General features: G+C 42.3%; 1 protein-coding gene across 5 annotated transcripts in view; it reads right to left on the reverse strand.

Moving 5' to 3' along the window:
- Positions 1-17,829, reverse strand: part of SBNO1 (strawberry notch homolog 1) — a 32,323-nt gene that overhangs the window by 11,545 nt on the left and 2,949 nt on the right. For 2 of the 5 annotated variants that reach the window (XM_053279253.1, XM_053279252.1), the window contains exons 2-22: positions 14,989-15,116; positions 13,850-13,954; positions 12,321-12,630; positions 11,657-11,701; positions 11,236-11,336; positions 10,526-10,622; positions 9,968-10,128; positions 9,724-9,857; positions 9,539-9,629; positions 7,916-8,077; positions 7,272-7,407; positions 7,083-7,188; positions 6,195-6,348; positions 5,805-5,987; positions 5,371-5,468; positions 4,758-4,909; positions 3,679-3,876; positions 3,332-3,499; positions 3,048-3,217; positions 1,861-1,992; positions 1,185-1,320 (exon numbers count right to left, since the gene is read on the reverse strand). In XM_053279253.1, the coding sequence (XP_053135228.1) occupies positions 1,185-1,320; positions 1,861-1,992; positions 3,048-3,217; positions 3,332-3,499; positions 3,679-3,876; positions 4,758-4,909; positions 5,371-5,468; positions 5,805-5,987; positions 6,195-6,348; positions 7,083-7,188; positions 7,272-7,407; positions 7,916-8,077; positions 9,539-9,629; positions 9,724-9,857; positions 9,968-10,128; positions 10,526-10,622; positions 11,236-11,336; positions 11,657-11,701; positions 12,321-12,630; positions 13,850-13,954; positions 14,989-15,114 (2,965 nt within the window). In that variant the 5' untranslated portion in view covers positions 15,115-15,116. The remainder of the gene's footprint in view (positions 1-1,184; positions 1,321-1,860; positions 1,993-3,047; positions 3,218-3,331; positions 3,500-3,678; positions 3,877-4,757; positions 4,910-5,370; positions 5,469-5,804; positions 5,988-6,194; positions 6,349-7,082; positions 7,189-7,271; positions 7,408-7,915; positions 8,078-9,538; positions 9,630-9,723; positions 9,858-9,967; positions 10,129-10,525; positions 10,623-11,235; positions 11,337-11,656; positions 11,702-12,320; positions 12,631-13,849; positions 13,955-14,988; positions 15,117-17,829) is intronic. The other 3 variants (XM_053279254.1, XM_053279256.1, XM_053279255.1) reach the window with 3 other exon arrangements.

Below are 17,829 nucleotides of genomic sequence, written 5' to 3' on the forward strand. Positions count from 1 at the left end.
ATGCCTCAGGACATTTGATTCACCAATGGTTCAAGCCAATATCTAGCATGTATCCAGAATCGAAATTGGATGCTTTCAAACTGGAGTTCTGGGGAATTATGGAGTTCCTGAGCGGCCGTCAAAGATTCCTCAAGAAAAAGAGGGGAAATGGCAGACAGGTTTTGAGAGATAACCTGCCAACTGCTATCAGTTTCCCATTGTTCACATTGACCACAGGGGAGTGATCGTGTGTTCTGGAGCATACTCTCCGTTTGTGTGGGGCAACAGTGAAGTTAGAAAAAGCTTCATAGCACAAGCAGCAACAGAGGTTGATGGGAAACAACCAGCCCACAAATGGGATGTATGCTTTCTATTCTGTGCTGGTCTACAACCTTAACAATAGATTTACTTACACAAGTGCCAAGACAACAAGTTCAAACTCAAATTTTTTCTTAAAAACTCAGCACGCATGTATTTGAAGCCACAATCTTTGAGGAGACTGAACCAGATTGAGGGCATTTCAATGTTGCTGGTTCAGAACAGTTTTGAATTGACCTGTCAGCCACTTCCTTCAGAAGCACAGGAATTGTGCTCAATTTTGTTTTCCTTTGTTTTTACTGCAAACAATGGACAAAGACAACTTGACCTAGACTGAGCTGGGAAAATCTGTTCCAAATGCTCTAACTCTTGCCTACTCCAACCAAGACAAGCGTGTTAGACTCCACAGGCATCTACAAATCCAGCCCATCACTGGCAAGCAGGTCACCCAGCATCATACAGATCTCCTCACCAGAGGTCTCATTTCTACTGCCATTCTGAAAATGGTAAGCAACAGCAGGTATCCCACTGAGTTGTAGGCTGTTTCTTACCATCTCCCAGGGCAAGTGACAGAAGACCCACTTCCCTCCTGTGAGCCAGAAAAGGACCTGAGGGAAGACAGGCGATTGGTGGCAACCACAAATAGTCAAGCCAACTTTTGTGGCTCCCTGGGATTCCATCGTTTTTTGGTACTGTGTGAAGTCTAGCATCAGTTAGGCCACTTAAACTATTGTTTAACCTATGAATCTACACATATTTAGCAGTCTGACTGCACTGCTGTGGGGTGCTTTGGATTGCTCTGTAGAAGCCGGGTTTTACTGCAAGACCCCATAACCCAACATTTGCCCACAGACAAGCATCATCATTTCCAAGGCAGCACCACTCACCAAACTGTTGAATGGCCCTGTCCGCACTCCACGGCAACTCCAGAGTCATGTGCACCCTCCGCCTCTGGTTTTTGGCCCGGCGATCTGCTTGCAACGAAATGCCGGAGCTGGCTGCTTCTGAGATTATGGCAATATTCTTTGAAAGCAGAGGAGGAAGTGGGGGGAAAGTGGGGCTATTTAGCAAGGCACACACAGTTTGGGTCTTAGTTTGAGGTGGTTGTGAGCTCGTTTTTGAGCTGGCAGGGACAAACTGTTATGAGACAGGGCCCACAGGCATACAACCAGTAGAGAGAGGCATGAAGTGCCTTGAGGAGAAAAGTTGCCCTGCAATATGTAGGCATCCTGCATCCAGCCATGCTGCAGTGCCAAACACAGCGGCTGTGCCAAGGGATCTTCAAGAGGTTAGGTGCCTGTTTCTGCTGCAGTTTTCTTGGGCAAAGCATAGACAGGATAGGCTGCTCACAGCAGATGCAACCGTGATTCTTACTTTCGGGACAAACAGAACCTCTGACTGGCCGCCATGCTCTTTTTATGCTGCTGCAGTACTTTCCAGCTAGCCTGGCTTTTCATTGTACTAAGCCAAGTGTCCTATATTTGAAAGAAAGCATTACAAAGAATGCCTGCTGATCTACTTTATACGAACCTTTACCTGAAAGGACTAATGGGGAATGGTTACCTTGTCTCCATCCATGAATCTCTGCTTCTCCGTAATATTTAGGATTTCAACGGGCACATCAAGCTCAGACCTCGACTCGTAAGAGATGCTGCCATCGTCATTGCTCACAACTCTACCTTTGCGGCCTGTCATCTGGGAACAGTAGCATCCTTTAGCGGGCTATGCAATGTCCATGGCACCAATAAAAGTTTCACAAGGCCATGTGCTCTTTTATGGACACAGGTCTCTTTTCCCCAGAGCACCCCTGAGAGTATTGAAGCTGGCCATCCCCCCCAGAGGATACTTGCCCAGAACAAGAAACCCACCACACTCAAGGCTTAGCCATTGACTGTAGCTCACTAGCACAGCATCTGCTTTTCATGTAGAATGTCCTAGATTAACACTCTGGCAGCATCTCCAGGTGGGGTTGGGAAAGACCTCTGTCTGAAATCCTTGAGAGCCAATGTCAGTCAGTGTAGATCGACAGGTTGCTTACCTGTAACTTGGGTTCTTCTAGTGGTCATCTGTGCTCTTACATGAATGGGCTTTGCACCTGCGCAGAGACCACATCGGAGCTTCCAAGCTAGAGTTCTTAACTAGATGTGGTCTTTCTGTGCAAGCACAAAGCCCCATTCGTGTAAAGCACAGAGACCATGTCGAAGAACAGGGCTGCTCAACTTCAGCCCTCCTGCAGACGTTGGCCTACAACTCCCAGAATCCCTGGCTAATGGCCACTGTATCTGGGGATTATGGGAGTTGTAGTCCAGAAACAGCTGGGGGGGGAAGCTGAGCAGGCCTGGTGTTGGTAATATTGAACTAAAGGAACCAAAGATCTGATTCAGTATAGGGCAGCTTCCTATGTTCCACAGGGTAACCCCTCGGAGATATTCAAGAGCTCCTCCCCAAATAATTAAGTTTGTTTTTAAAAAGTAGTAATCTAGCCTTTTTACTTGTGGCAATAAAAGGAAGTGCATGCTGATGATGTTTTAGCTAGTAAATGTTTTAGACAGTAAACAAATTTGGTTCTGTATTGCAGTGCTCTGGCCAATCAGTACAAATGCATTGAGATAACCAACAAGCACCAGACCTTTATTTTAAGTTGTATAGAATGTATTCATGTGTCATGCATTCAAACCTTAAGTATACTGAGCTCCCATATTTAGACTCTGTCCACTTTGCCATTATTTGGCCTTCTCCCCACCACTTACCTCCGCTACATTCTCGGGACCACCCAGTTCATCTATAAGCTCATCCAGTGTATTAGGAGGAAGGTCTTCTGAGAGTTTTTCCAGTCTATCAAGCAATTCTTTTTTCATCTGCTGGGCTCTTTCAACAGCATCCTGACTCGTTACATAGCTGCTATTTGTATTACTGTTAGCTGGAGATATAAAATAAGCACAAGAGCGTTTAAAAACCTAGAAGTGTTAACTCCATAGCTGAAAAGTGTGCCCTAGATTGAAACCGCAATTCTAAAGATTCACATTCAACATACCAGATGCATTAGTTGTAGACGAGGTAACAACTGTGGAAGAGAGAGAACTGGGTCGCTTGGAGCCAAGACCAGATGCTAATAAGGCACTCTGAATGGAGTCTGGATCAATGCTTTTCTTCTTTTTCTTCTCTTTATTTTTCTTATGCTCTTTTCTAATCAGCCAGGGGTCTGAAGACAAAGAGATGTTGGAGGAGCATGCCAATATTGGCTTCCTGGAAAAGGTGATGTCATGCACCTGAACTATGCAGTACACAAGGAAATCTGGCACTGAATGACTTAACAGACTACTCCACTAAGTAGTGTCAGTGTTTAAGATAAATCCTAACTTTTAAAAAATAAAATCTCACCATCTTCATCATCCTCACTAGATTCATCCCTAAATGGATTGAAATCGTCATCGTCCCCAGAGCTTAAGAACCGGGAGCTCTCGTTATCACTCTCTTCGTTGTCAGAGACGTCGGACTCACTGTAGCTTTCGTCAGAACTGCTTCCAGCCAGTCCACCAGTCTTACGGGCTTTCTTGGCTTCTCTCGTTATTTCTTCACCTTTTTGTATGAAATGAGACTGTATAAGAGAGGAATCTGCACCACAAACCCTCTATGGCTTATTAGCAGAAATTCTGGAGAGGCTTTGTTCAAGCATTAGCAAAGAGTAAAGGTTGACATCCATACAGCCTTTCAGCAGAGCAAATACTGCATTCCTTACATGAACAAGCCCACAAACAATTACAGTTCAAGGATTCCCCAAGTGTTGATCACTGCCGCACTGGCACTGCTTAAAGGGGAGGAAAGGAATTGATGCTCAGGGTACTCTGGGACCAGTTACCACAGACTGGAGATACTGGGCATAGGAGCAAGGCAGGTCAAATTGGTAAAACAGTGCTGGGAGGGTTGGGGTGTAGGCAGTGCAGAAGCAGGGCTGGCATAACTACTCAAGTTTCCAAGTCTCTGATGGAGCAGTGGGAAAGTCTATTAAGTCAAAAGGGATGCAGTTCCATAAAGATAAGAAGCACTACTTTAGAAAGGAATTATCCTGTTTTGAATTTTGTAGAAGACATACATGAATGAGTTTAAAAGCCCAGAAGTGTTAATTCCATTGATGCTTTGTAGGAATTTGTATTTTGACTTTTACTACTACTATGAATATTTATATATCACTTTTCAACAAGAGTTCCCAAAGTGGTTTACATAGCTATATATAAATAATTCTAACTTTTGTAAACTGCCTTTTGACACATGTAGTGCAGAAAGGTGTCAAACAAATTGAAATATTTGTATTTAGTAGCTGCCCCTACTAATACTAAGATCTCCCATTCTAAAATAATCCAATGCCACTTTAGCTTTTAAGTATTTTCTCTAACACTCAAAATGGCAAAAAAATAAATAAAAATAAAATAAAATAAAATTCAAGAGTACACAAGCCTTACCTTTGCGTTTCTTTACTTTGTCCTCCTTGCAAGGACTGTCCCTGGGTGAGTTGTGATTACTTTGAGCAGACAAGTCTATTCCTAGTAAGCTAAACAGCTTCTTCCGGTCAGGAGCTGGGAAATGCTTCTCAATGAGAGACTGAAACACCCCCCTGCAGAATTAAAATAAAAAACGAGCTTTTGAACCATTTCGTCGCAGAAGCTTCTTCACCCAGCATTCCTCAACTCTGCAGTTTGTGTACATTCTTGAAACATTTCTGAATCATTTTAGGTGTCATTCAATATAGTTGCTAATACTGATTAAGTCTGGATTACCAAGTGCTTACTTCCAGAATTTTAAACATTTAATCAAGCCAACCTTTCACAGTTGACACTCTTCAAGACAGAACTGCTTGCCAGGGTCTACAGAGTCACAGATTAATTATTTAGCCTTTGTGGCTAACTTCACCCCACCTTACAGCCAGGAGGGCTGCAGTGCATCAATTCTTTATTGATCTGGATTACTGTCTGCAAGATCCATCTTGATTTCATTGCAGTGTTTTAGTTTCCCAAGTACTTTAGAAACACTCCCCACCCCCCAATTTATATAAGTGAAGGGACAAGAGTGTCTTACTTTGCTGTGGAAACAAAGTCATTCAGTTCACCACCTCCTTCCTCTAAGGCTTCTAAGGTTCTCGCTTCCCCTGTGGACTGCAGCCCAATAACTACACACTGGAATGAAAAATGGACACAACAGGAGTATTGAGGTTTAAAGCTCATCCTTCTCCCCCAAACACCCATATTCCCTAGATTTAAAGCCACCCCAAGCCTCCCATATTTGAGACAAGGCAAAGATCTTTTTTGTAATCCTTTGTGCATTCACACAACTGGATAAACACCTGTGCAGTATCGTTCTGGGAAGAATGCTCAAGCGCTTCAAGATGCTCACGCTGCACCCCACACTTTCAGCATGACTAAGTATTGATGATTGGAGTGCCTAACCCCTATGCCAAGGATGAAGCCATGGTTTGAAAGCATGTCAGAATCAAGGGCCACTCAGAGACTTACTTTGCCATTCTTTATCTCTTCTCGCGCTAGCTGCACCACCCTTTTCACTTTGGATGCTATGCAGAGGTATTTGAAAAATCTCTGGTGGGCTGACCAAAACTGGCCCCACATAGACTTCTTCATCCGCTGTTCAGCATCAATGAGGTCAGCTGCTTGCTGGAATTTCTCCCTGGCGCTCACCCACTGCAAAGGAACACCATGTCATTTCCTACCACTTCTCAGAGCAAGTGAGATCAACTGGTGCAATGTAATGTTGGATCAGCACAGCTAGACTTTAGACAAGCCTCATAGTAGCTCTAAGAACCTTGGGTTTGTCACCGTTTTCTAGCTTTGCAATCCTCCCCGCCAGGCCAACATGTAAAACGCCACATCTAACGTATACAAACTCACCATTTTCACAGATTTATTATACATTTTAACGTAGTGCTGAGAAAGCTGAACTTCGTCAATCTTGAAGGTCACACCTGAAAAGCTCAGCTGCCTTGCTATGTACATTCCTCTTAGCTTCATATCCATAGCAACAATTTCCATAGCACCCACACCTCTGAAGACAAAAACAATGAATCAAGGTAAAAGATTTTATATAGAGAACTATGGGTAGCTCTCGGGCACATCAGGAAAACCTTACAGACAAGACTGGTGATTTTCCAGCAAAATCAACATCTCCAAGGAATCTAGAAGCACCACATTTTAAAGGTGCCACAGGCAGGTAGCATGCATTTGGGAGGCTTTCCACATCTTAAAGAAACAGAAGGGATACTGAGCAACACGAACTTGTACCTCACTGGCAAATATACAAGTGGATTATGCTTGTGCTATAGGTCCATCTCATCACCACCCGAGACCAGGATTAAGCCTCACCCACTTTCTAACACAGACTACTTAACCTCTTTTGAATAGATTACAGTACATAGCTTGCCTTACTTGCAACATCAAGAGCTCTCAACCGAGCTGACTTCCCACTTCTATCACGTATCCAATTGGATTGTGGTACCTGCTGCTATTTGGATGGGGAGGGGGCATATTGACATCAGAGGAGTAGGGGCCATCTTGGCGGCTAGATGAACTCAGGAACTGTGGGATCAGTCAAAGTGACCTTCTGGTTCCATCTAACTGTATGCTGTTTGAGTGTCAGATAAAGCACTTCTCTGCTTACATACTTAAATCCTCCTTCCCTTCTCTTCCCTTTACAGTCTGCAGCTCCGAGGCAGAACAAGGCCTATCTCCCCCACCCTCACATGATGCAACCACAGCAAACATGCCGACTCAATCGCTTACCTTCTTTCCACAGCCTGAATGAAGTCACTGAACTCCCTGAATGGTGTTCCTTCACCCCAAATCCCAAGACGGTTCATATATGCCATATTGCGTGGCTCAGATGCACCTGAAAGCACAAACAACCATTTCTAGAACCATTTCAACTCCCTGTTGGTCTCCAGTGCTGGACCCGTGTCAAGCTGTACATACCTGTGGCACTGGCATAAATAACTCTGGCCTTTGGAAGTTTGTTCTGCAGCTCCAAAACAGCCAAGCCAGTCTTTGTGGGTTTTGAAGAGCCAACAGGACACAGGTTTTTTGCCTTGTGGCATTCATCAAACACTATCTGAATATATCATTAAGGAGCAAACATTTCATCCCAACTGTTTCACTTCTAGGTGGTTTTCACCAACAACAAGATCAGAGACATGAAGGCTCTCAACCAATAACATGGGTCAAAACAATTTTTCTGAACCTAAAAGCAGCAACCTTTTGTTTTGAGATTATGCATGCACACGCATGAGAGGGAGGAGGGGAAATATTGAGATGTCTGCTATTTCAGCAACACTTATTAATCGAACATTAGAGTCCTAAAGATCAGTATGTCCTTTTGCAAATCAATAACCAGTCTATTCTCAGTGCCATTCTAGTCACCTTTAGGAGTACTCCACATTTTTTAATAAGCAGCTGATCCAAGCACTTAATCACCTGAGAGTTTAAAGGCCAGCAAGACACAAAATTTTAAGTTGCACAACAAACTAAGGTTCAGCATCAGACATTCTTCACAGCACACAATATGAGGGGATGGGGCGAGGTTCAGTTACGGCTCTCCACTGGAGCAATGAAAAAGATACAACTCCATCAAACTCATCTCCGCACCAATGAAGCAACTGCTTGAGCCTGGTTTTATATTTACCACCAGATTGACTTTCCCCAATAAGAGAAGAGTAGGTTGCAAATATGACGCCTTTCTTCACACTCCCATTATGTTTGGAAGAAATCTTTCCATACTTGAACTAAAAAAATCATGTGAAAGTTATGTCAGTTACAGGATATCTATCAGACTCTCCAGCTTCAATTTTAAGTTTCTTATAAGCTCACAATTCCATTCCTATTGAACCAATTCACTAGAGCACTGCAACTGAAGGATTTCCTAATTCAGCACTTCTAGATTTCACAGCTTTTATCAGGGTGAACATAAATTAATGCTTACAACCAACAATCTGAATGGCCTGTTTAACTAAGAGCACTGCAATTGTTAATGCCTCCAGAGGAAAATGAACCTAGACTAAAAACATGGATAATGAATGATTTCCCCCTATAGACATTCACACACCACCTCTCTAGTTTTCACACAACAACTGCAATGAGAAATGCTCCTAATCCTTGCACGTTTGTATCTATGCACTCAAGTGTTCAAGTTGTTGTGAAGCCGAGGGCTCCGTAGAGATGTTTCTGGATTGAAATCTATGGCTACAACACTCTCCAGCCGTTAACTGTACAGCCCTGGCGAATACCCTCTGGAAGAGTGGGGGAAGTGAGAATGGGCTAGCTCCAAGCATTCAGTACACTTGGGAGGGGGAAACCCTAGCTGATCACCTCAGAGTGTGAACACAATGCAGGAGTCAATAATCAGTGCAGGAGCTGGCATTAAGCACTACCTATTCTACATTCGCAGTCTGCGCATCTACAATTCTAGCAGGGAGCTTCATTTAGCCTGCATCACAAGCGAATGACATGGGAGTTGCACCAAAAACCCACAGTGGGACTAGCTTTACACTGCTTTACTGTGATATTTAAGGCTTGAAGTGTTACCAGGTGGCATGTTGAAAAGAGCACTGATGGTGTTTTACACCAAAACATTTGCTTTGCTTGCATGCCTTAAGTTTGTAAGTTTATTTTAACAAACTGTTTTTGTGCATTAAAGAGGCCATTTTGTAATTTTTGTGAAGTGTTCTCATGCACATATCATATCGTTTTAATATGTGGTTGTTAGGGACACATCCATTGCCGGGATTATACTGCTGCAATACTAGTAAGGAACTTGTTAAGTGCAAGTGCATTGTAGGCCATTACAATGAGACTTTTCCAAACGAAGGTTTGTGCCCTTCCTTTGTTGAACTACACATTTCAATGGGAGATGAAGGCCCTCAACTCACTCAAGGAAGCCAAAGCAACTCTCACATATTTTTCAACATCTGGAGTCTAACACCCCCATCCTAAACCCCAGAACATGTATCGCACCTGCAGCAAGGAATGCAATACCATGGCAACACAAACAGATAACTAATGGCAGTCAATTGGTATGGCTATTGCTACACGGCATCCTAAGAACACATGCACTAGTGTTAGCAAGGTAATAGGCAGGAGGATTCAGTATATAACTTCTGGGACACACAGCATTCACTTAACATGCACCCCACACAACTGTACCTAACGTTTTTGCTCCAACTGCACATAGTAAAATGTTTCCACACCTTGTTTAAAGAATGAACCAAAATGTTTTTTGCTCCAATATCTCTCAAATCTCTTTCTGCATCGTATTTCAGATCATTGGAGACACTAAACCTAGAAGAAGAGAGCAAACAAAACTCAACCAGGAGGACACAGCAAGAGAGATTGAAGTAAGGACTTTGCTCCAAATTGAGTTTTCTCCACTTACCATACTGCCCTTTTTCTACCCAAGAGGTAGTTTTCATAGATTATTCCAGCTATGGTCCTTCCTTTCCCTACACCAGCACCATCACCTATCAAAAAGCCAGCTCTGTCTCCGTTAGGGAGGAATGTTTCATGTTGCTGCAAGAGAGGCATGTGAATATATTTGACCAGTGCAAATTGGTACACACCATCCTCTACCTGTAACCCAAACAGAATTTGGTTTTGAGGAATATATATAGCTGGCATACCTGGGCTGCGTATGTGATAGCTTCCAGTTGCAATGCTGACAGCCAGCCACTATCAATACTCTCTTCAGGGATTGAAGATTTATACCAAACTTCAGGAGGGGTAACACTGGAGAGTGAGCTGGTTTCTACCACTGGATCAGGATGGCGCAGACCAATTTTTACTGTTTCGGAGGAGAAGTGGGTAGATTAGTCCCAGATATATTTCAGGCAACTTCTGCACAGTTTATTGATCTTGGGTAAAACCAGAGTTAAGGATAGTTCCAAATATGAGACTGCTCACGTACAGGAGCCAAATTTCTCAGGAGTTCGTTCTCTCTCAATATAATTTGTGTTATACACACAGCCATGTTCATAAGAAACCGAAGAGATAGGACAAAAACTGCCCCCCATCTCACAGAAAAAATGCTTAAAACTCATACAATGAAGGACACACAGAAACATATGCCCCATTCCCTTACCATCTACTTATAAATATATATGCGCAATTCCTGCCTTATTAACTCCAAAATTTATAACTGGGTATTAAACAACTCTAGGATGTGTTTTTATCCAACATACATTTTATTGGCATGTATTCTGCATATGTCTCTGCATGACCCATTTCTTCTTCATCTTCTTCTTCGGGTTCATCTTCCTCTTTTGCAACTGGCACTTTCTGCAGCAAAGATCAGTATTTGTTAAACTGTATTACAGAAGAAGCAATGCCGAAGAATGACTGAACAAAGCAGGCGACACCACAGACTAACACTAGTATTTCATTTTTATCTTGTTGTGTGTTGAGGCAGAGTCCCAGTTACAGAAACCTCCTCTTAAGGAAATATCTTACAGTGCTCTCATGTAGTCACCCATCCAAATGCCAAATGAGGTAGATCCTGCTTAGCAAAGGCGACAATTAATGCTCACTACCAGACCAGCTCTCCACCAACACTGATTAAAAGTTGTCAAAGGCTTGGTAAACAGGAATGTTTTACACTGGCACATAAACTTTAGCAGTATAGGCACCTGACAAAGATGGGAGACTGAGTTCCAAAGCTTGGGTGCCACGGCAGAAAAAGGCTTTGTTTCCACTAGCCACATCTCACTTCTGAAGTTGGGGACCCCTGGAGCAAGGCCTCAGTATATGGTCTTAGAGGATGGGGAGACTCACAACCGAGAAGGCAGTCAATAAGATACCTGCTTAATTTGCATTGCTGGGAACTCAGGTTTTACGGGCAACATCCCATTACAAGAGCAATATTAAAGACACCCGTTACCTAACATGCACCTACCAAAGTAGGAGAGAAACTTCTCATTTTTTGGTCATTTATCCATATTCTTGCAACTTCTTTAGTAGACGCCTCCTTTTTTACAGCACCATTGCTTAGATCAGCTGCAAGAAAAAATTCAAGTTAGCAATAGGTACCAAAGAAAGTTTTAGTGGAGTCGCATCTTCCTTGCATTAGTGGCACTGAAGATTGAGCTTTATGTTCAACTTCAACAGAACCATAGGCCATACATCTTAACCAATCCTAACCCAGTGTGCATCAAAACTGTCCAGTTTCACCACGGTTCCATTAAACAGGTCTCTAGCTGCTAAATGTCACTTCAAAAGTCACCCATCACCAGTTACATACAGATCACCTTAAATGTCACATGTGGGTTAGAAACAAGAAGCCATACTCCCAGTTTTAGCAGCAGAAGTGATCTTACCTGGCTTGGTGGCATTCACCACCTTTGGAGATACTACAATTATTTCTGTAAGAAAGTCAACATTTTGGATCTCAATACTTTAAAAATTTTTTTCATAGGAACACAAGATTTACACCCTTCCCCCTGCCCATTGTGATAGGACAACACTCATTATGGTCCTAGGACATGTGTTATGCTTTGGGCAGCAGCATCCAGACTAGTCAGTCATGATTAAGAAGCACTGAAATCAATGGAGCAAAGTCAGTCATCACTAAGTGGCATTAATATCAAAGGGACTTAGTCACAGATGCTGCCCTTTAAAAATATATGACCAATCAACTCAGTATTTTTGAGTGGTCAAGTGCCAAACCCCAGAACAAAGGAAAACAAATGTGCTCAGAATGAAGAGCTCATCTCCACCCTTTGGAAAGATTCTCAAATTTGTGTTCCATGGCACGATACCCAGCAATTCCCCAATATATTACATACAACTGTCTTTTGTTGTTTAGAAGAGCGACACTAATGAAGCTGGCCTTTTAATTTTCATACCATTATAATTTTAAGGCAGTGTATAAAAAAATGCAAGGATCACATCCTTGGAAAGGCTACAGAGACCCTATAATAGACATGCTATATTGCCTTGCATAAGCACCTCCTCCCACCCAGTCAGTTTCATCCCACTTACTTGCAGCTGTTGCAACGGGTTGAGCAATGTTAGGAGGTGGTTTCAGCTTCATTAGCTCGTTAAGACTATTGTTTTTGAGCAGATCTTTCAGTTGGATCTGGTCCTTGGAGGCTGTGGTAGTCAAAGCGTTCCGTACTGCTGGCGCTGCCACAGAGGGCCGGGTAGTGGTGCTGGTCTGTATAATTTTTGCTACAGTGATTGTCTGCCTGGTAGTGGTGACAGGGGTTGTTTTTGTCATTACTATGGTCGTTCCCAGAGTTGGGAGCTGGTTTATTTGATTCAGCACAAAAGTTGTGGTCGATGGCGGCTGCTATGTACACAAATAAAAAGATAGTTCTTGTTTTAAGATGAATATCACAGTGTTTTTAGTGCACCATAATCATTGCTGAACATTGGACAATTTAGAGTTATAGCATTTTTTGGCTGCTTGGGAACATCCCCTCACTCAGCATTTTCCTACTTCAATAAGCCATTCCATTTATGGGAGTTTTCCAAGGTTTCCCCCAGAATAATCTCCTCTTCCCTGAGCACGGCCAGTCCCAAAGTGAACAAACCATCTGGGCTTCCTTACCACCTTAATTAATCGGGGTTAGGAAGAGGAGAAGACCAAGTTGCTACCTATGGCAACAGATGAAGCACTCCTATTGCTGTGGAGCAGACAAGACAGACCGGGCCAGGCGGGGGGGAGAGAAGGACTAAATGAACAGGATTGGGAAGAACACCCCATTCAGAATATCCTTCTCTACTGAGGAAGAAAGCAGAAATTACACGGCCAAACACCTACTGCTGAAAATATATCAGCCCAGATGATGCAGAGGCATTGGCTATGAAATAGTATGTAGTTTTACAAAGTGTACAACCAGTCCAGTGAAATCCTGGGGTGTTCAATGCTGGTAATTACTTTTTAAATTAAGAAAGACTCTGGTACCTTTATGTACAGGACATAAAGTTCTACACATTTTTCAACAAAGAACTTTCTATGCAATTCCTTTTGCACACAGCCCCTGGCATGTCTGCTTTCAAGTTATAACTCTCAGCCAAACAATGGTAATGCATGTCCATAATTTTCATTATCTTCACTTAGGATACAAGAATAAAGCTCATGTTTTAATTAAGTTTTTTAAAAAATACATTTATTATTGCAGTGTTTAAACATTTTGCATTTATTATTGCACTGTTTAAACATTTTGCATGCAGTTGGGGTACTTTTAGTGGGAAGATGGTTAAGGAGTGCAATAAATAATATTAAGAATTAAGATTGAGGAAACATTCTTTCCAACAGACATGTAAATCAGCATGCTAGGCAAGAGAGTGAATGCTGAACTCTGCCTTGTAGGTTAGTCACTTGCCCAAGAAATGTCCTTCCTGAGTAACACAAATGCTCAACCCAACCCGCAACATACAGGCATGTGCAGGGAAAATCTGTGTTTACCTCTTCCCTTAAAAGAAAGGGTGGGGGGGAACCCTAAGTCCAAGTTCACTACAGGAGAAGAGGCCTAACTCAAATACTTAGAGTTCATTTTGCTTACCCTGATGTTCAGTATGGTTGGAGAAGATGCAGTCTGTGGTTCTGCTTTAACAGCAACTGCAGCTTCAGTCTCCAAGCCAAGTTCTAACGTACTAAGCGGTACTGACTAAAAGAGAAAGCAACAGTCCAGTTAGGTTGGTAGTATATTGTGGAATATATTAGTTATATTCCAGTTAGCATGACAGTTACCTCTCTGGCTTCTTTCAAATCCCTGCTAAAAGTTCACTTTTTTAATGCAGTCTTTGGCACAACTTTAGTTACAGTGGGGATTATGTGTAACTGAAATAAATTCATATCTTTCCTCTCTCTACTCTACCACTACTACAAGCTTCCTGGGCCACCATCACACTTTGTACAGAACCATGTACAGTGATGGTAGTATATAAAAGCCACCATCAACAGACTTGCTTACTCTGCCCTTTCGTCTTAGAAACACAGTGTACACACACAAACACAGTTACACAAAATGCTTAGGAGCTCCTCCCATGTGAATATGCTTCAAGCAAATGAAAAACTCACAACAGCTAACTCTGTAGCCACATGCAAAGTCTGGATGGCAGCACATACATTTTAAAGAGTAAAGACATTTTAAAGTAAAGACTGCAGGCTGCTGCTAGTTGAAATATGCAACAAACAAGTCACTAATCAGTAACCTCGCTTTTAAATGTTGCAGCTCGCAGAAGCAGCAGCAAAGGCAACCGTGCAGAGTTTTACATTCTTACTGGAGAAAGCTGCCAAGGAAACTAAACTTTATACTACACCATATAATATACCACATTGTTTTATACTACACCATATAAGCTTGTTTTAAGCTTAGTAGCAATCTAGTCTGAAAAGGTTATTTTCTGGATCTAGCCTGCCGCTGGATCACCACATCATTAACCTCAACTGCATTGTACGTTATCACCTTAGAACTGGGGCAAGTACAATCTACGGTAGGACACAACTTGAGCAACTAATTCATTACCACAACTTGTCCTTGTGGTATGGGGGCCAAGTTGCATGCTGTGTTAGTAAACATGATGCAATAAGCAGCTATTAAAATATCAACTTTTCCTGATCACCTAGGTTTCAGCAACATTTTAAAGAGGCAATCTAAGACAAATTAGTGAGCTTTTAAGTAGTCAGTAGCTTTTCAACCTGCTGAACAGCTGGAGTTGGGGTTGCAAGACCCATATCTGGAGAATCTATATCGAACAGGTCATTTGGACTGATTCCACTCTCACTCAAAGCAGCAAGCAACAGATCTTGTCCTGGTTCCACCATCTCTGAAACAAAGAAAATTACAGTCATGTGAGTTAGGTTGCAACAATCAAACAAGTTTTGAAGCCAACTGCTCTCCCAAGCTGCTCCTCTGCAGGAGTGGTATAGTGAAAAACTCTAGCAGCTACAAGATCCCTTGACAGCTCTTACTGCAGATATTAAAAGGAGTATACTTTTTTGTATACTGAAGATATACAAAAAAGTAGCTCCAGCATGAGGCAGGCTCGCTGAAAGCCTCTTCCTCAGGCCATTATGTGAAAAGCTGTCAATCCTGTTGGGTAAAAACTGCAGGCTTGAGTCACCCTTCAACTGAAGCACCCACTCTTGAGAACCACTATTATGTCATTAGGACGCAACTCAAGAAAACATGTTTAAGATCAGGGTGCTAGAAGTTCTAGTAAGATTGGTGGGGACTTCGTTGCTTGTAACTATGTTTATGACTGCAGTGTTTGGGAAGAAAAGTCCACAGGTAAGAGTACTTCCTATCCCGATTCCCCAGTCCAGTGATGAGCAACCTTTTTGGCAAGCAAACCAAAAGTCCAAAGTATTAGTTACAGTAGCTAAGACACACTTCTGGATACGCAGTCCCGGCACCTTCGGACTGTTTTCCTGTGAGCCTTCTGAAGGGCAGAAGGAGAGCCTGACTGCACCCCAGCCAAGCTAAGCCCTCCTGCTCTTCCAGAAGTACCTCAGGATGCCAAACACACACACATGCTCTCACACCCTAACCAGTTTACTAAAACGTCTGCAGATCTCTAGTTTCATCCCCAGTATTTTACTGCTGTTTATTAAACATGCCAAGAGTTACCTTGACGGAAATCATCGTCCGCCCCAGATACTACACATTCAATACTGGAGAAAACGCTGGGAACATAGTTTCTCTTCCACTGACTCCAACAACAGTTTGCATTAAGCTTAGTTCCTTCATTTTTAACTGCCAGAAGTCATATAATGTTTGTAAAACAAGCCACAAGACAGGTAATATTTGGCCTCTCTTAGGTCCATTAGTTTCCAGTAATGAAGAGACACTATCACAGACAGAGCTACCCAAAAATCAACTCTGGAACACGTTTAGGATAAATCTTCATTGGGTTTTGAAGGAACTTAATGGGCTCCAATGTCCTTTATTTTATTTTTTCATCTGTGTGCTGAATGAGTTTTGTTCTGGGAAGCAGTATCAAAGCCGTGTGTGCACACATATATTCAGAGTGGGACCTTCCTGACTCAACCTGAGTGAGATTTAAAGTTGAGTGGACACCAAAAAACATTGGGGGGACGCCCATGCAACATAACCTGGGATCAGTGTTCCCTCTAACAGAGATTCCCAGATGTTGACTACAACTCCCATACCCCCAAGCAAAAGCCATTGTAGCTGGGGATTCTGGGGATTGTAGTCAACAACATCTGGAAATCAACACTGCCTGGGGTAGGGCCAAAGGATTCTGCCAGTTTGCTACAATTCCATTTTCGTGGTATGCATCTTCCAATGCAAACCCAAATTCTGGATACTGTCTTGCTAACCCACAGACTGGATGAAGACAACAGAGATACAGAGATGCAATTCAGAGAGACTTCAACATCTTAGATTGTCACAATGGACCAAAACATGTTAGAATATCTATATTGGGTGGCAATTATTATTATCACAGACCTAGCAAGTAGTGGCCAAATCATTACAATAACCCCTGGAATTATTCATGCAAACTCAAAAGATGAGCAACTTTCTTGACCAAGAGAACAGCCTCGACAGAACTTAAATAGTATGTAAGTATACATGTGGTACACCATCAACCCCTGCTTCATTCTTCTCAGTCACACAAGCAACAGACTATAACTTTGAAAACTATTACCAAAGTTAAGCAGATATCTGTATGTTTTTAATGTACTTAAGGACTGATCACACAAGCGAACAATGTGCAACATACTTGGCTGTATCAGTATATCAAAGTAGAAGCTAAAGATAGAGCATAGTCAGGATTAAATCACATTTATATGTAAAGAATGGCTATGAAGAACTACATAATAGAATTTTAGGTTGAACGTAACTGCTTTCTAAACCTACCTATTTCAAGCACAGTGTTTTTGTCCTGGAGACGAGGTTCTTTAAAAAAAACCACTTCAATATTTTTGTAACAAGTTCCAAGATAGAAGATATAGTCATTCAAAGCTTTCCCTGAAAATTAATTGATTCCCTACTAACCTCCGTTTAGTGAGAGAATTTATTACGTTTGTGGCATTAGACCTCAAATTCCCTCACAAAATTTGTCAGGATTTCTTTTACAGATCCTGAAAAGATTTGACTAACACACACTGGAGTGTAGCATGCAAGTTCCTGGAAGAATAATTAGATCCTACCCTTCCACTTAACACGTGGGCAGGAATTTAAACTTTCAGACTGGAATAGAATAGACGATGTAATTGTGTCACACACACTATATTTGCTCTTGACTCCACTTAAAGAGTCCTTAGTGGGAGCATGCAAACAACTAAAAGCATACGAAACCCAAAAGTTTTTGGGTTTTCAAAAATACCCTTTATGTTTTACTAAGAGGAGACCCAAGTCCACTTGTCAATGAGAACGGGGGGGGGGGGGGGCGGGCGGGCGGGGGAGGCTGGAAATCTGAGCAAACAAAAATCATTTCTAAGTCAGTCAGGAGAAACAAACTGCTGTTTTTCCAAACCGCTTCTGTGGTTTTAAAGGCAGACTATCTTCAGTGT

This window comes from Hemicordylus capensis, chromosome 15 (assembly GCF_027244095.1).
Source record: "Hemicordylus capensis ecotype Gifberg chromosome 15, rHemCap1.1.pri, whole genome shotgun sequence".
NCBI classification, from domain to species: Eukaryota; Metazoa; Chordata; class Lepidosauria; order Squamata; family Cordylidae; genus Hemicordylus; species Hemicordylus capensis.